The sequence below is a fragment of the Lepisma saccharinum genome, chromosome 15 (genome assembly GCF_977018435.1).
Source record: "Lepisma saccharinum chromosome 15, izLepSacc3.1, whole genome shotgun sequence".
Classification (NCBI taxonomy): domain Eukaryota; kingdom Metazoa; phylum Arthropoda; class Insecta; order Zygentoma; family Lepismatidae; genus Lepisma; species Lepisma saccharinum.
Genome location: NC_139243.1, coordinates 56063877 through 56083966, shown reverse-complemented (window position 1 = coordinate 56083966; position 20090 = coordinate 56063877). Strand labels below are relative to the sequence as shown.

At 39.2% G+C, this 20090-nt stretch overlaps 1 protein-coding gene across 1 annotated transcript; it reads left to right on the top strand.

The window, feature by feature from the left end:
- Window positions 1–4103: 4103 nt before the first annotated feature.
- On the top strand, window positions 4104–19473 carry LOC145999264 (putative peptidoglycan muropeptide transporter SLC46). Its single transcript, XM_083136201.1, has 2 exons — window positions 4104–5046; window positions 19364–19473. The coding sequence occupies exons 1-2, from the start codon at window positions 4128–4130 to the stop codon at window positions 19471–19473; spliced, it is 1029 nt and encodes a 342-aa protein (XP_082992327.1). The 5' UTR covers window positions 4104–4127.
- Window positions 19474–20090: the final 617 nt, after the last annotated feature.

Genomic DNA, 20090 nt, shown 5'->3' with positions numbered 1-20090 from the left:
GATTGACTTTGTTACCTGTCATTGTCTCCATACTTGTTAGTTTGTTTTTAAGTGCGTGGTTGCTGATTGAAATATATTTGGCGTGGTGATACGTTGAGTGAAGTGAGGTGGATTGTGTATTGGAAGGAGTGTAGTTGTTGCTGTGTGAGAAGTTACCATATTGCATAGAATAGAATCGAATCGCTTTGATTTAGCGATATACTTTCGAATAGTTATATAAGAATTATCTTGTAATCAAGGGGTGTTGGGTTCTATTACTGATACATACTCATTTTAGCAGGCAGAGATTTGTATTTTTAACTGTAGGTTCAGGATCCAGTTCCAATAATATAGTCTACTTGACAGTGGTGGGACCAAAAAAAAGAGTTGGCAAAAGTGGAAGAGGTAAAATTGAGGCGAGAATATTTTCTGAATTCTGAGATACCCCTAAATACAATACCATACGAAAATCTTAACTTAAAATGATTGCCCCCTACACACACACTCCTTGGTGCTATCGCTGTTATCTGAACATAAAGCAAATGAACTGTGTCAGTAATCTACCGGCCAAAATTTGATAATTTTCTCTACGAACCAAAGCGTGTAGTGTCTCAAAAGATTTAGATAAGTTCACTTTGCATAATTTTGGTGAACCCCCAAGAAAATTATGCACGAGCCGCGCTGGGTGTGGACCTAATTCTCTTTGTATTATTGTCAGCGATTTGTACTTCTCATAGCTATTATTCGTAGAATTAAAGTGCAGAAAGTCATACATGTATTGCTGGATGTTACGTAAGTAGTAGGGGAAGGTGGGGGACTTTGCAACACTTTTCAGTTTAATTTTTTTTATTCAAAAACTGTTACAGTTGGAACAAGTTACAAATATGCTATGAAATGGTGCATCTTTTGGCTACTTAAGAAACAAATATGAAATTTTAATTTTGAACCTCAAGTGAGAAAAGTCTGTTAATTTAAAGCAGGTCCGAGTGTTGCTATGTGCCCCATGCATGGGGTAAGTTGCAACAGTGTTTGGGGTACGTTGCAACAGGGATTATGCGTTGTCTGAATGACACTATTTGCAATCAATGCACACATAATAAGGATTTCTCTCCGCGCACAGCCAATGGGACCACATTTTGCATTGTTTGCACTGCACCCAGTCTTCTTCTTTGTAGGATTCTCCACACACTAAATAGTGATATTCTTTGCAAGAACTTTGGAATAATGTTTCCTTGCACGTAATTTTCTTCTTGCCCTTTTCCTTTGCTCTACTCTTCTTTGCATCTTCCAAAGCCTTCAGGTGTGTCTGTTAGAATGGCACTTCGTTTACGTTTACGATTCGTCGTTTTCCTGGGTTCAGCCTTTGGGTATGGACGAACATTTTCAGGAGAGAAGGAAACTTTAGGTCTACTCACTACTGAAGACATTTGTGTGCCACTTGGACCCCGCATTTCAATTTGCGAAAGCAAATGTTCATTTTGAACATCACCTGAAGATGATTTAGTTGGCACTGACTGCATCGCACCTGGCAGTTAGGACTATGTCATCACTATCAGATACGGGAGGCCTACTATCTATCTGTTGTGCTGGATTTCATCGATCTGAAACGAAACACGACGCAAAGTCGCTTTCTTGGAATACCTCACAATTGAAGGGAAATATTCCTGTTTGAACAAAACCTGATGTTATGTTGGTAGGGGTAACTGAATTCAAAAATGCTGTTTTAACTATCTGTGGTATGTCGTAGATTGTAAGAGTTTTTCCTGGATGATTCGTATGCCAAGAATCAATTGCTCGGCCACACACTTTCTTAAATGAACCAAAAACACTGACATCTAACGGTTGTAGTCCATGCGAACAGTGTGGAGGAAATGACAAAAGGGTAATATTATTATTTTTGCAATCATCTAAATCTTAGGATTCACCTGAGAAATGAAGTGTCGAATGAATTGGACAAACGTTTCCTCAATCATCCAACCTGAACCAGTAGCTGCTCCAATGCAGTCTGTTGGGCCATCTCGAATGAAATCGTCCCGAAAGTTCTTACGTGGAAATATTAGCATTGGAGGTATAAAAGTCCCTTGAGCACTAACTGCCACTGCAACTGTCACAAGTTCACCTCTTTCTGCACTGCTCACTATGCCAACCTGTTTTGTTCCTTTTTCGAGGTACAACCTTATTTTGTTTCATGACAGTTGTGACACCAGTTTCATCCATGTTCCAAATTCTTGAGGATGAATAATTGTTTCTGGACAGAACTTCGGAAACTTTGTCAAGAAACATTTTCTTTGTTGAAACTGGACGTTCGTGCTAAAGAAGTTGATTCAGGCAAGCGCACCGAAAGATCTTTGTTTCTCTGTAGGAATCCCCTGAACCATTCAATACCAGCCATTCCGTTTACAGACCACGATGAAGGAGCACTTATATCAAACTTAACTGCATAGAGATGAGCCAATTTTCGCACTTCCTGTGGTGTTAATCCAAACATAATCTTATTGGAACGCTGCAAGTACATTTTGAAGATATTCTCTTCTTCCTCTGAAAACACTTTTCACGGTTTCGCATAACCACAACTTATGTTCTGTCCCTCATGAGGACCACTTTCTTGTAATTTCTTCTTTTGTATGTATCTTGAGAGGGTTGAATAATGAATGTTGAACTCTGCAGCTACTTGTCTTAAGCTGACATTATTGTCATCTTCGTGTTCCAGGACTAAATTTGCTGCTCTATCCATCACATCAGACGGTGTAGTCCCCTTTTGGGTCTTCCTCTTGTAGTTCCTCATTTTGCAGGCTACCTGAAACAATAGAAATAATAATAATAATAATAATACGGCAACAATTATACAGCAATTCGACAACAATAGTTTCGGTGGAAACATAAGAAGGAACAATTTTTTAGAAATAAATCTGCAAGACGAAAGAGACCATTTCAGAAAGCATAACAATATTAATGTTCCGTGCTGCTACTAGAAATTACATGCACATGATTATAAACAAAAATTCATTCACAATTTACGTATATATCTAGCACTACTAAGTGAAATATAGTGTTCTCTTGCCGTACTGACGTGCGTGTAATTTTGTATAACAATAAATAAGTGAAAATTCAAAATGTGTGTTGGTTACTGAATATAGGACTAAATATATGCGATCACATTTTTCTTTTACTTGAAAAGATTGTAAAATTAGTAAACAATAAACCGTATTTCGATTTATCACATTCGGGACAGTGAACAATTACATTCAACATCTTATTAAAGCGCTGGTCTGTCATGGGGCAGTTTGCAACATTGTGGGGTTAGTTGCAACATCTGTTGCAACTTGCCTCACCGACATGTTTGATTAAGAAAGCTATTCTTGGCTCCACAAAAATTGCATAACATAAAGAGCAATATCACTTTCCACACCTTCAATAAAAATGCTTTCAATTGACCACATGTCACATGCTGTGGTCATTTATAGGAATTGCGTATTAAAAATTGTAAGAGATTCTTAAAAATTACTCACCGTCCTCAAAATTCTTCTTTCTTCCTCCACTCTGACAACATCTGAAAAACTGGTGTAACGAACGGTTCATCAGAGACACCTACCAACGTGTGTTGGAACGACAGTAAGCGCAACGCAGTAGAGCCATCCTACATAACAGAAAAAGCACTGTTGCAACGTGCCCATGTTGCAAAGTGCCCCACTTTCCCCTATAAACCCGATTTTTTAGTAGAACAAAGGATCCTTAGACAATCTTTCTTTGGAAATGAACAAGGTTTGGAAAAGTTTCAAATAGCTACATATTGATAACTTTCAAAATTCTCTCATTTAGGACTTATCCCAAGCACAAGTGTCTAGGAATAAATGTGGGTTGGAAATCCATTGTTTTAATGGTGTGCTTGGCTTAGGTTAACCTAACCATAGGCTACTTTTATGTAACTGACTTCATAAGAACTCAGTGGAGTTTCCCCATAGATAACCCAGCTGGGTGATAAATATCTTATGATGTTATCTGTTTGACATAATTTCAAGGTCAGCCTGATATGTAATGTCCTTTAAGGAAATATACAAGGTCTACTCTGATAAGGGAACAAGATCGTTAAGTTTCAGGATGCACCTACAAACACTAGACGATGCTGATCAGACCAGCTTCAGATCACAATGGAACCGACGAATGTGCTTTGTGTTAGTGGTACATTTATAGTTGCGAACAATGTTTCTCCTGTACAGGAGGGGTGTAAGAAAAGGACATGGGAGAAAGCATTTTCAGTTGTCACACTAGAACCTGCCGCGTTCGCATATTCACTCTCGATGGCGTTTGCCTTCGTAACGGCTCAGAATCTCTTACTCATGAAGGTGTGCTCAGTGAATCTCAGCTACAAGCCATTCGCGTGTGCGTTGATCGTTTACAGACACACAGGGTGGCTGAAGGAACAGGAGATTGCCGTCCAGAGGACTACAGCCGGCATCGAAGCCTGGACCTCCGCAGTTCAGCACGTCATACCTCTTATTGCCATACTCTTCGCCGGTACATGGGCTGACAAGTATGGCCGTAAGAAGCTGATAGTGCTGGCCCTGGTTGGCAACGTGCTACGGTATCTTGGACTAATATTGATGGTCAAATTCTGGGATATGCCTGCGGAAGTTACAGCTTTCGTCTACATTATTGTGCCAGCTATATTTGGTGTTGGGATTGTCTTCAGCATGGCAGTGTTCAGTTATATTGCGCTTATTACGACTACAGAACAAAGAACTTCAAGAGTGGGTGCAATGGTCATCTCCATAGGAGGTGGAACATGGTTAGGTGCTGCCACCTCTGGTGTTGCTTTCAAACTAATTGGTTTCAGCGGGGTTTTTGGTATCGCAGCGGGATTGAACGTGTTAAGTTTGATCTACGTCATTGCAAGAATGTCTGAGACGAAACCAACGCTTGAGGAACATCGTAATTGTTGTGTGGACCTTTTTGACATAAGAGCCATGTGGAACTCTTTCAAAACGGCATTTCGAAGCAGGAGTGGAGACAAGAGACTCGTCGTCGTCTTGATGATGCTGGTGTCGCTAGCTATTGGTGCCAATCAAGGTAGGAAATGTATCTAATCTTTTTTACTTTCTGAAAATCATTGACTATGAGCAGGTTACTTGGGGAAAACCACCAAGGTTCCCATTGACCATTAACAAAGTTGGTTTATAACTTAGGTTATTAAACAATATGTTGCACATGAACATCAGGAGCCTTCGCTACAACGAGGTGACAGTGAGCATAGTCGTACATAAAATAGGTTGAGTTCACCCCCTAGCTTCTAAAAGGAATAGACAAAGAATTTTCAAATAACCAAAATAAGTATTTTAGCAGCTTCGTTATAAGCCGGGCTGAGTTCGCCTGATATCATTTGGTCCACGCTTGTAACTGAGGTTACTTTGTTCTTCCTTGGTATTCGAAGATGTTACTCATCCAGTATTTGCCTGCTCACTTCATATTTCAGGCATCTCTTCTTTCTTCTTTGTTCCTTGTTGCCCTTACTTTCATATTTACAGAAGAGGAGTTGCTTATACTCACTTCAAATTCCCTTCTCTTCTTTCTTCTTGTCCATTGTTTCATGTGCATTCGTATTTACTGAAGTGGGTTGTGGAGCTTGTTTACATGATGTTCTTACTTCGTTGCATTTCTCCATTTGTTCCTTTTTCTACAAATTTCTTCATTTCTTTGTCTCTTTCGCAGTTCACGTCTTCATCTCATTATTTGATATACTTAATCCTGGGCCTGACAGTGTGGTTATTCAATGACTGTTTTCTTCATTCCTTCTTGCTTCAAGATATGGCTTACAATGGTGCATCTTCTCTGGACATCCGATATCCATGGGCTTCTCTTGGCTATGTGCACGTCTGGAAACATCTTCGATTGTTACTCTGTCGGTCCACTTGATCTTAAATTTTCTCCTGCAGTATCACATCTTGTATGCTTCCAGTCTTTTCCTATACACTTCAGACACTGTGCATGTCCTGTTCGACATCCACATAGTGCTGTGCTTCAAATACCTACCCAACCAAAACTATCTGGCGAAATCTACAACGCATTTGAATTGACTGTAGCATTCATGATATCGGGTCAGTAAACTTTGTATAACTACGAAACCTGACAATAAAGAATGCATATGGAAGAACATGAAGTCTTAGATGATACTGATTGGATGGAAACAAGCATGTGAATGTAAATTCATGGTCTTGGTCAGTTAATGTTGGTGCTCAATGTTGGGTAAAGTCAAGGGCATATTTAGGGGGCGCCCAGGGTATACGCCCCCTCAACAAAAGGCTTACCAAGTACTAAAATTAAATATTTTAAAATATACTCGTTTAGCATTTGTTGTATATTCAAGAGCTATTTATTTCCACCGAACTTACTGGAAAGCAAGGATTATATAGGGATCATACGGCTTTGATTTATGCACACTATTACTTCTAATGGTCCTCCTCCGTGGCCGTGTGGTCTAAGGAGCTGGGCTTTGGGCTCCGACGCCATGGGTTCGAGTCCGTCTGGGTTCAATCTCTGGGTTCTCGACCTGTGTAAAGGACCTGTGGCAACCCACCATCGTGAGGAAATTGGGGAGCTACGAGTGAGTAGCGTAACCCGGTCTCGGAAATCTCCTATAACTGCTGGGGGTCCGACATGCTAACCCACACCTCTAGGTAGGATTGTGGGAGGGAGACTGGGAGTCGTGAGATCGGCCTAGCCCCTTCAAGGGCTGGCGAGCCAAGGATTATTTTTTTTATTATTATTATTTTTACTACTTCTAATATTTTGCATAAAATATTAATAAGGAACTTTATTTCTTGTCATCATAATTTAATATCAATTTTTGTAATTCAATAAATATTCAATTCTTTACTATTTTTCCACTAATCTCATTGCCAGGACTGTTGCTTTCATACAAATGTTGTCATCAACTACAAAGTACGTGTTAGCTTCATAATGATTGATTGATTGATTTTGATTGATAGATTTGCCTCATTTTACTTCGCTTTTTGTGCCACTTTTGGCTAATTTGCGAAGGTGGGAATGGGTGATGATATGATGAAATTGATGAATGGACACTCACAAACATCCATGCCCAGACCGGAATTCAAACCCGGGACCCCTGGCGTCGTAGCGCCATGTGCAGCTTCATAATGAATACGTGCTGTTATACCATCTTTTTACCTATTCATGTAATAATAAAATGTAAATTATATTAATTTAAACATTTATATTATTTTTTGAGACTCTTGCTTCGGACCACAACCCCTCCACCAAATATATTTTTAGAAAAGCGCGTGGGTATAGTAGAAAAGTACATAAATGTCTGGATACGAACACTTACCCTCATTTTGAAAATACCTATGGGGCCTACGCGATGGCGCAGTGGTAGCGTTTTCGCCTTGTAATCAAGGGGTCGCGCGTTCGGTACTTGGTGGTAGTGGTTCGGATTCCATTTTAAACTGTAGGTCCAGTCCCGATTAGCCTTACTGTGCATAAAGTGGACTTAAAACACTAATTTAATCAAGCAATCGAGAAACACCTACGGTGGAATCAAGAACATTGCTCCCTAAAATGTAAGATTGTATGAAAGAATCTTGGAATCGAATCTTAAATAACGGCGTTGTGTGTCAGCCATCGTGTTTCCGGAATTTCTTATGAATATGCAAGACTGTGCGATATTATCCCAAATCAGATATGTTTATGTCAAAATTCGGAGTTACAATAAAATAACATTTTGATATTTGCCATTCTGATTGATTGATTTAATTGAAATTTATGGATGCGTCAGCAGTAGGAGAACCCACACACAGCCCCACGTAAGAGTATACTGGCTGTGAGTCAAGACGCCAGAGCCTCGTTAGTCTGCAAAATGCAGCTCAGGGTGTACTACGTAGACGTGATGTTGGCATTTGGGTGTACTACGTGGGAGGGTCACCGTTTACACCCCGATATTTGCCATTTGGAATTGCATACTCTCACAGTCTAGCCTGGCTGCAAGCAGGACGTTTTCCCAGTTACACACAAATCATATTTCCACCATGAATTTCTAGAACTTGCAAACGGCATTGGTTCATATTTTGCAAGTTTTTCCGAGATTAGTTTTGGTGGCATCAATCTGTGGCCTAAACCATCTCTACGTCCTTTCTGTAACGTCAAGGTCAAAGCGAGATTTCTTCTCATGTGCCAGTTTCCATCTGAGGCCAACGCATTCTTTGTTGTCTGAGGCATCAAAGAATGGGAAAACACGCGGATGTACATTGTAACCGACCTTGCCCCATTTGTAAGCCTCAAGATAGCTATTGAGAAAGGAAATATACGAGATAAAGGACAGCTACGAAAAAAACGTTGCAAGTAGGGAAAGATAAGGATCTCAGTTGATGCTGCTATCTTCTGCAATTATCGCTTCTGCATAAAATGTCAGAAATGACATAAGAAAACTGAAGATACAGAACTGGAAGAAATGTGCGTTGAGTAGAGAAAAGTGGAAGGATGTAATTGAGCAGGCCAAAGCCCATAAAGAGCTGTAGCGCCTTATAAGAAGAAGAGATAAAATGCCTGCATCGGCGTACCAGTCACGAAATACCACGAAAAGTTACTTTTCAAAGGTAACAGAGTTGCAGTTATAGTTTCAGTCCTCATTCGAGCGCCACTTTACTTCGAAGAAAGTTCCAATATATAAGTTTCCCCTCTGACAGCCAGGTGGTGCCCGGTTAATCCTCCCCTCAAATCAGTGTTGATAAAGATTCAGGAAGCCTTAACTCTAATAGGTTCTATTGTACTCCGCTTTAGGACCGGAACAATTTTTCTCCTTTAATTTAAATTCGGTCCAACTTGCGTATTGTTTCATTGAAAAAGATTCCTGGACCGAATTTTAATTCATCCGGAAAAAAATGTTCCTTGACCGTATTTAAATTGATCCAGAAGGAAGTTTATGGACCGTAATTAAATGGAGCCGGAAAAAAGGTTCCTGGACTGTATTTAAATTGATCTGGTAAAAAGGTTCCTGGACCGAATTGAAATACTTTACAGTAGGGATGTGACGAAGCTGAAAATTTGGAACCGATACCGATGCCGATATTTAACCGATTCCGATACATAAGATTATTAAACAGAAATGGGATGTTATTTTCAGCATGACAACAATAAATTTGCCATGTACATTTCTATTGCATATCATATGTATATACATATATATTCTCAAGAGATGCAAATGTACATTTGCATCTACAAAATGTTATGTGAACCTTTAAGAAGAACATGGATTCTCAAGAGATTAAACATTAGTACACAAGCAGTTCTTTGAAATCCAAAATGAATTCCTGTTCTGCCAGATTCAACTTCAGAAACACGAGATTTGGAAGCACTTCAGGAAGTAACCTACTTCTTCTCTTATCTCAAATCTGTTCAGCAACACTGAACACTCAATCACTGAATACTGATGCAGCAGGTATGCCCAAGTATTTTCTCAGGACTTGCTTCAGGTTTGAATACTCATTTTTGAATTTCCAATACAACAGCAGATCCTGGTTCAGAAATGTACTGTTTTATTTCCGATTTATAGTTAAGTTGATCCTCTGAATGAGTTTGCAATAATTTTATTACAAGAACTCTACAATAATGACGAATCATAACCAAACTTTCAATAAATCTTACAAAACTAGAATATAAAACTTATTAGAAGGTAATACTCTAGTATAATCTGTACCGGTTTAAATATCGGATTTTTGCCGATTCCGATACCGATGCCGATGTGTCAATTTCGGCCGATTTTCATACATCTGTAATCGGCTTCGGCACATCCCTACTTTACAGATAAAAAGGTTCTTTACGGTCCAGAACCCATTTACTCTTGCTGATTTTCTCTCCTGGACCGGAATTGAATTTATTTAAAATTCCTGGACCTTAAACAACCCTGCCAGTGAACCCTTGATTACAAGGTTACAATTCTCAAGTAACCCAAATAAGCCATTTAGCAACTTGGTTAAATAAAGAGTGTCCGAAAAGTCACGCAACCCAGTGTTTACGACCGTATAACGGAATGAGAAGAAACGCTTTCTGCCAAGAGAATGCCCTGTATATTGGGAAAGTTTAGAGACACAAACATATGTAAGAACATGCATGTTTTAATAACAAATAAGCAAAGTGTTACCAAAGGCGGAATTTCTTTTTTCGCAAATCGTGTGTATTGATGCACAGAACTCACTGAGGTGAATTATTGCAACATTTCACAATACCAACGAACAATTTGGATGGCCACCTATTGAATTTGACAGATAAAGAACTTTGACGAAGTTTCAAAAACATTGCACAAGGGAATAAATGGGCTGTTCCAAAAAATCGATGTTTTCGCAATATTACGAGGGACACTGGCAACACTGTTGCTGTCACGTGTCACTAACAGACGTGTTTTACCTCATGTTATCTTTTTCTGCGTGACTTTTCGGACACTCTGTATTTATACTAAAATTATAACAAGTTTGAAATTTCTAACTTATTATTGTAATTGTCCATAATTATATATTATGTAAGCTTTGGACAAGTGAACTTAATTACAAGTTGACCACAGAACCAACCTGGTTTCCGAACAACTGGTCCTTGTAATAAGTACATTTAGTACGTAAATGAAGCAACTATTGCAACTCTTGTAACGAGCATAGACCAATTAACGCATTAGGGAATTAGGTTTATTGTATCTGGGCGAAGGAAAATGTAGTATCAGCGTAATTGCAATGTCACGAAGTTCTAGCATGCAGTTATCAGAGGAAAGTTAAGCTAAACTTCGTACAGTCTGTCCCAGGCATCTGTTGAGCACGGCCACGCATAACGGTAGGGAAGGGGAGAAAGCGAGAGGGTGGAGAATAGCAGTGCATGCAGCTGCAGATACGTGTCCCCTCCCACTCAGTCATCTTCTCGTGCGTTCATTGGTCAAGACACTCGAGTCACTACTTGCGCAGAGACTTGTTTTCGTCCGCTTGCTTTAAAGTTTCCTGGGACAGGGTATATGCTTGTCTCGAAAGTTCCGATAAAATATTAAATATGCGTGCTAGAGACACAAATGTGACATTTTTAAACTTATTATTAATATTGTTTATTCGACATTGACCTACAGTTTAAATGGGATCCGAACAACTATGTGCATCTAGCCGATATCGAACTCAGGACCTCTTGGTTACTAAGGCGACAACGATATCACAACGTCTTCGGGGAAGCCAGTTGAAATGAATTGTTGTTTTATGTTCACTTTATGCACAGATGGGCCTAATCGAGTCTGGACCTATAGTTTGAAGTTGGATCCGAACCTCTGTGCAATGTGCCTCCACCGGGTATCGAACCCGGGACTCCACTAGTGCAAGGGAATGGCGTTACCATTACGCCATCGGAGAGGCCGTAGGAGAGCCAGTTACCACATTGTGTGCAGGTAACACTGTGTTATTGGCACTTACTAGTAAAGGCGCCCGCTGAGGGGGGCCAGAGTCATACACTTTATTACTATTATCATCGTCATCATTATTATTATTATTGCTATTGTCATTATTTCTATTATTGTTGTTGATAATATTATTACTACTATTAATACTAATGTTTATTTCTTAAATTACAGTAAAACCTCGTGAATCCGGACTAATGGGGGGATAAGTTGACCGGTTTAACAAAAGTCCGGATTAACTGAAATAACCTAAAAGAATAGTAGAAAGTGCATTAAAACTCCGTTTATAGCAACAAAACACGTTTAAAGGGCATAGGCCCAAATACACTATACAGTACAGTACAATGTCTGCGGGAAACAGAATTTCATCAGTGGTTGACTGCCTTTACTTTGGGAAGTTCTCTTGTTGACTTCTTGCCACATTTGAAACCTTGCATTCTCCTTCTTCTTGTTCTTTTTTTTTTTGCATTTTCCCTGTCCGGATTAAGCGAAGTCCGGATTAACGAGGTTTTACTGTACATACATTTGTAATTTCCATATTGTGTATATATGTTGTAAATGTAACCCTACTTAAAATAATAATAATAATAATAATAATAATAGTTGCTATAACTTACGTCTGTGAGTCATATAAAACAATAATTATTGTTATAAAATTTCGCTACAATTTAATCATTCGAATTACATTAACTTTTTCCAGAAATCTCATGGGAAGCCCCTCCCTGCAGGCTCCCTTGCTTACTAGTGTTCCTGTTCACACTCAAATGTGACACCAGCACACTTCTCTACACTGTTACAGTGTAGTACACTACACTGCTACGAGAAAACTAATTTAAAACACGTGGTGTTTTGTTATAGGGTAAAGGAGGGGAAGTTCGCCACCAAAATGCTTCTCATTTTTTTCCTTCTAAACGAATTGGGGGAGGAGGACAAAATTTATACGATACAAAGAGTGGTAATTGCGGATTATGAGGAATATAACATAAATACTGTGTTACTTATACTTATGACGTAATATTAAAAATACTAAAATGTGAAAAAGTGGCGAAATTCCCGCCACATGCTGAGAAATTCGCCAAATAACATATTTATCGTCAGTTTAAGTGCATGAAATACCAAGTTGTTGCCAATAAGTCAAACAACAAAGTGTAAAACACGAACAAATGACAATACAAAACTGCTTAAAAAGATACAATACAAACATGTTTAAGAAATATAGACCTAAATGTTCATATGCATTGTGAACAAGTTGTGTGTGAAAGATCGCCTATAAGAAGGGAAATTCGACACATTTTCTGTTACTCTGGCGAATTTACCAGCAAATGCATAGTCGAAAGAACACAAATTATGTTTACTTGTACATGCAAATCTTTTCACGACATTCTTAAGGTTTGAGGTTACGATATCAATAATTAAAAGGAAGAAAAATAATTCTTATCTACCACGAAATGACAATTTCCAACGTAGTATTGAAATTCGGCACCTTTCTTTGTCTTCTGTGTAGACGCAACCGCGCATTCCAAACTGTACTGTTTGCTTGCTAGTTCGCTCACCACACTGTAGTTTCCAGTTGAAACAAGGCACATGTTACTTGATTTTTTACAGGCACCAGTGAGTGTTTCCAACCTATAGTTTCTATCTACGATTGCAAAAACCACAAGTACGGCGAAATTCCCAGCATGGCGAACATCCCCACTTTTACCCTATTTCCTGTAACGCTGGTATCCACTGTGGTGCTCTGCGACGCCAAGGGTCCCGGGTTCGAATCCCGGTCGGGCTTGGTTGTTTGTGAATGTCCATCATCAATTTCATCATTTCATCACTCATCCCCATCTTCGCAAATTAGCCAAGAGGCACAAAACGCGAAGTAAAATAAACTAAATCAATCAAACCACTGTGGTGCGATCAGTATCCTCCAATAGCAACTAACAATAACGTCGTGGTGTAACCACTTCCTGCTTCTATTGTTTTCATTGCATTGACGCTGTTCCTATTTTACTGTCATTTTTGGATAAGCACAAGGATGAAGATGAATGAAACGAACATGCAAAGGAACACACATGCTCAAGTTAGGATTCGAACATGAAACCTCTAGTAGCGAGATCGTCAGCCGATCGTTTAATATACTCGGCAAATTCTTTCAAAAATATGTTCATATTCGTCATAATTTTCACTCTATTTTCAAGCTTCCTCACCGAAGGAATAGTGTAATCAAGGTGTCGCGCCGGTTGAGGCGCACAGCGGTTCGGATCCAGCCCAGATTAGCCTCATTGTGCATAAAGTGGACTTAGTACACGACCAACCAGCACTCGTCTACAATTTCACCTTTAACACAGGCTGCATTATCTTGCTTGCACTTGTAAATGTCAGCGAGCGTTGCGAGATTCCCTTATGGCTGGTAAACAGCAGAGCAGGAGTGACTGAACAGCTTTGGTTAAGTGCAGGAACAGGCTATACCTTTAACGGAACAGGCCCCTGTTTCTACTGCAGCGACGGTACCAAGATAAATAATCTCTTCAAAATGAAGACAGTATAAAACATTCGTACTTGTCACTACATCAAATACCATTCAACTTTTAGCAGGCTTCCATGAAAATGTGCCAACGCCACCTGAAAGATACGAGTGACCAGGGTTGTTCAAGGTCCAAGAACCCATAAATTCCGATGGATTCTATTGGGTTTCGCAACAAGACCGGAACATTTCTTCACACGCAATTTAAATTAGGTCCAAGTTGTGTATTGTTTCATTTCAATACCGAACTTGGACCCTATTTAAATTGATCCGCAAAAAAAGGTTTGTAGACCCTATTTAAATTCATCCGGAAAAAAGTTCCTCGACTGCATTTAGATTGATTCGGAAAAAAACTTCCTGCACGGTATTTACATTGATCTGGAAAAAAGTTCATTGACCGTATTTAATTTGATCCGGAAAAAAGTTCCTCGACCATATTTAAATTCATCCGGAAAAAAAGTTCCTCGACTGCATGTAAATTGATTCGGAAAAGAACAACTTCCTGGACGGAATTTTAATTGATCTGGAAAAAAAGTTCCTTGACGGTATTTATATTGATCCGCAAAAATAGGTTCCTGGAGCTTAATTAAATTGATCCGAAAAAAAACGTTCCTGGGCCGTAGTTAAATTGGTCGGGAAAAAAGTTCCTGGACCGAATTGAATTTATTTAAAATTCCTGTACCTTTCACACCTATGATAGCAACTTAATTATTTTTTGTTTGATTGCTTCAGTGGCGTAACGCAGTTCTCTGGGGCCTCCCTGCAAGTAAAATATTGCTGCCCGCTTAGTGAAAAAAAATATCGAGATGATACCAAAGTAGGACGGATGCACAATAGTTCGCTAGCGCCCCCCCCCCTCGGCCCAATTGTAAAATATATTACCTTTTATCGCAAATACCCTGCCTTCACATTTTTTGTCATCGACTTTGGCTATATTTCAGGGGAGTGGTTTCTCGAAACTAAGTCATGGTGGTCTGAATTAGGGATGGCCAAACGGATCCGGATCCGAAAATCCGGATCCGGATTCGAGAATTTCGTATCTCAATCCCATTATAATATTACCACACCTTAAAAGGTATTATGATCTTCTATTACAAAGAAATTTTTCATTAGTCCTACAAGATTTTTTTTCAAGTGTTGTTCCTAAAATACTTTGCTACGCATCGCTAACAAACTCGTGCACAAAAATAATCTTACTTGTTTAACATAAAATGTCAGAGGTGATTTTGTAAATGCCATTGAAACGAATATGTATTCATTCGAATGTATTGGAAACGGAAACACACATAAATATGAGACATTCCATTCCAGGATGAAACCTTTAACACATTTAACAAGATAGGAATGTTATACAAAAATTATACAATTCTTCTACAGTTACAGTTTTACAAATTAAAATAAAACATTATAATATATGCAGTGTTATATAATTACAAAGTGTAAGACTAACAAGGGAGGTTATCTAAGTGTCCCCCTCCGATTTCCATGAAACTTGGCAGGTGTATAGAGGGGCCCTATGCCCCCTGTTTCTTCCTATGCCATATTTACGTGGTTTTGGGGTCAGATCCAAACTTCAATTTCTCCTCATCTTGACATTTGAGAGGTGGGGTTGTCCCCTAAAACCGTTTCTTAGCTGAAACACAAAAACACGTACTTCTTCCTTTGGGCCCCTCCATACACCTGCCAAGTTTCATGGAAATCGGAGGGGGAGACTTAGACCTCCCTTGTAAGTATATTAATTATAAATCGCGCACGCGCGCACTCTCTCTCTCTCTCTCTCTCTCTCTCTCTCTCTCTCTATATATATATATATATATATATATATATATATATATATATATATATATATATACAGTGCGTCCATTTCGATCTGCAGCCGAGAGATCGGGAGAAACGTGGCGGACGGCGCTGACGGAGATGCCGACATTTGAGGCCTGTAATGCCCGCTTATTTTTGTGGACATCTTGCAAAACGAGCACTAACCTGTGTTATAACATGCAAAAGTTCTTCTGTAACTCTTCCAAGATTCACCCTTATATACACAAATAAATACGCTTTAGAAATTATATTAAGAGCCACAGATAATACTCTGTAAAACATTTTAATCATAGTTTTGACCAGTAACGTTCTGCTTAAGTTTATATCCTTGAAAGAGTTTTGTGTCGATGGGGATCGTTTGGAGGTTTCGAATGTGCAACACTGTATCAAGATTACGCTGCAGACGAACCGTTAAAAGCAAATGGTGTTCGTGAGCTTCCTTGCAATCCGAAATCTCCTAGCTCAAGTTTTTTGTTCCTTCGCGACTACAGAGCTGTGAATATAGTGGCAGGCAGATGTAAACCAAGAGCGTGTTAATTTCGTACTGTGCGTAAGAGTGTTATTCTTGGTTACTTGCCGTTACTTGTTTGTGTTATTGCAGTGTGTATGTGTTTTGTGTCAGTCAGACGATTGGAATGCCAGCCGCAAGGTTCACGTTAGAACAAAGAATTTTTATGTATGACACTTACGTGAAAACAGACTCGTGTCGAGACGTGTGTAGGCAATTTGTACAGAAATTCCCAGGCGTTTCACCTCCACATAGAGATACGGTTAGACGTCTTGTCCTTAAATTACGAGAAACTGGATCGTTAAATTTTAAAACACCTAAGCAAAAACGACGGATTCTAACCGAAGCAAAACTCGATGAAATTGGTGCAGCGTTAGAACGTTCTCCAAACAAACCTCTACGCCGTGTTTCACAGGAGATGGGCGTGTCAAAATCATCAGCACATACAGCCACTAAGCTACTAAAATTAAAACCGTACAGAGTTTCTATAGTGCAAGAATTACGGCCCCCTGACAACGTAAGTAGAGTAAATTTCTGTAATTGGGTTTTGCAGAATATTGTAGATGGTATTGTTGATCCACAGTTAATATTTTTTTCGGATGAGGCATGGTTTCACTTGCGTGGTCATGTTTGTTCACAGAACAATAGATACTGGAGCACTGAAAATCCCCGAATAATACACGAAGTTCCGTTACACGATGCAAAAATTGGTGTGTGGTGTGCTGTAAGTGCCAAAAGAATAATAGGGCCTATATTTTTTGAAGACACAATAAATTCAGAGAGGTACCGCACACAAATACTCGCGCCGTTTTTTCAGTTGTTATCAGATAATGAGAGACAATATGGGTATTTTCAACAAGATTCGGCCACAGCCCATACCGCCGCTGATTCTTTGGACGCTATAAGGGAGGTGTTTGATGACAGAATAATTTCAAGAGGTTTATGGCCTTCACGTTCGCCAGATCTTACCGTATGTGACTATTATTTGTGGGGAACCTTGAAAAATAGAGTCTACCGAAATAACCCTCATAGCATCGACGAACTAAAAGACAATATAAGGGCAGAACTAGGAAGAATTACGGAAGAAGAACTTTTGCGTGTGAATCAAAATTTCATAAAACGATGCCAGGAATGTGTGAATGTAGGTGGACATCACTTTGAACAACTCTTATAACACAGGTTAGTGCTAGTTTTGCAATATTTATATAAATGTCTGCATATGTCCATAAAAATATGCGGGCATTACAGGCCGCAAATGTCGGCACCTCCGTCAGCGCCGCCCGCCACGTTTCTCCCGATCTCTCGGCTGCAGATCGAAATGGACGCACGGTATATATATATATATATGTACAAGGGTTGATCAAATGAAAAGGTACGAAACGTCGTAACAACGGAATCGTTTATACATATAATACCGATGCCGCGATGGGAGAACGTAGCGTGATATGTAGGGTTGCGATTGGAGTCGCCACGCGGCATCGTAGCATGCAGGGGAACGCGCATGCGCACGAGAGAGCAGAGGCTCCGATACAGAGCGCCGTCCAAGTGACGCGGCATTGCGTGTTCGGACAGGATGGCGTTAACATTGGCAAATTCGACTGTTGAGGAGCAGCGAGGCGTTATCCGTTTTCTGACAGCGGAAGGTGTTAAACCGGCCGATATTCATCGCCGGATGGTGAACGTTTACGGGGAAGACTGTGTGTCTGGCAAATCAGTGAGGAAATGGACTGCCCGTTTTCGTTCTGCTCCATGATAACGCACGTCCACACGTCTCCAGGGTCACATACGCGGAACTGGCCAGGTTCAAGTGGGAACAGCTAGACCATCCGCCCTACAGTCCGGACTTATTCCCCTGTGACTTCCATGTGTTTGGTCCCCTGAAAAAGCATATCAAAGGAAAGCGCTTCACCTCGGACGATGAACTCAAGGACGCTGTGAAGGACTGGGTCGCGTCACCCCCAAAGGAATTCTGGGAAAAAGGAATAATTCGGCTCATTCATCAATGGGATCAATGTGCTCAGACCTATGGAGGATACTTTGAATAAAGTATTCATTTACACCGACAGTGTTGTTTTGTACCTTTTCATTTGATCAACTCTTGTATGTATATGTGTGTGTGTATATATATATACATATATACATATATATGTATATATATGTATGTATATTATATATATATATATATATATATATATATATATATATATATATATATATATATATATATATATATATTAGCAGGTAACAATATGTTTTAAACACATTCTTACTTTCCAAAGAAGCGCTCATGTGGGATGGCAAAACGGATCCGGATCTGGCCATCCCTAGTCTGAATCTCTGATAAATAACTGGAATAAGAAATGTTTTCTGTTATTTCAATACAGCAGCACAGTCAGGATTCTTATTTTGGAGGAGGGGGTGGCTTCACACAGCTAAATATTTTTAGTGATCCTTTGTATTTTTTGTTCGAAACATGTTTTTTTAAAAAAATAGGATACATACAAGGTGCATTCAATAAATAACCTGAGAAGTAGTATAACAAATCTAAAATTCAACCGTGATTGTTATGTTTGTTATTTTGTGAATGCATCTGTAAGCTGTTCATAGCTGGGACTGCCATGCCTACCTCGCGCACGGCACGCTGGGAAACAGTTACACAAGATGGCGGCATCCTTTCAGGAGTGCTCCAAGCTCGAGCAGCGAAATGGCTTGAGATTTTCGTTGAGTGAAGGCGTGAAACAGATAGACATTCATCGCCGCATGACAGTTCAGTGCGATGACGACTGTAAGAGTCGATCACAAGTGTACGAGTGGGCTGAGAAGTTCAAACAGTAAGGCTAATCGGGACTGGACCTACAGTGTAAAGTGGGATCCGAATCACTTGTGCCTCCACCGGGTATCGAACCCGGGACCCCTTGAATTACAAGGCAATGACGCTACCACTGCGCCATCGGTGAGGCCCCTGTTTTGTATTTGTGAAGCCTCTTGCAGTTTCAGTGTAAAACGTGTCACAGTATTGCATTCAAAAATTTAAATAAACAAATTCCGACAACATAATGATTCCTATTTATGACCTGAATACGAAATATGCAATTACATAGGCAATTCTTTCTTTCAGGTGAGATTAACCCTTTGTATCTGGCCGTCTTGTACCGTTTTGGATGGAACGAGTTGAACTACAGTATCTATTCTTCTTTCAAGACGTTGATTCCAATTATTGGTATGTAGGCTACTAACCACTGTGCTATTTACGATTAACCCTTAAGACATAAAGTAGAATCTCGAAATTATTTTCGTGAAGTGTGAATGACATTTGTATCCTTGTTTTTCATTAGCTGGACGTAAAAACCTTTTGCTGTTTAAACATTTTTTGACATTTCTTTTGTAGAACAGCTGTTTATACACAAATTTTAGTGATCACAACTAGACATAAATACATGCTACTATATCTTCATTCTCATATATTTTTAATTGTTTTTGTAATAATAATAATAATAATAATTAAAACGACAACAATTATCAATTGACCTATTTTAATCACAATATTATTAATGCACATTAATACTATGAACGTATTATTATAAACATGATTATTATTATTATTATTATTATTATTTTTATTAATATTACATCTCAGGCAACAGTTCGGAACCCTCTCAAAGTAAAGTTCTACACATGTGCTTGCATGCCTTCTCTCTTTCTTGCTTCATTTGTTTTTATTTTTCTCTTTCGTTCACATTTTCAGTATATGTTTCTCTTACTTTTCCTCTCTTATTCTTCTTCTCTGTGTGTGTGTGTGTGTTGATATACATATATATATATATATATATATATATATATTATGT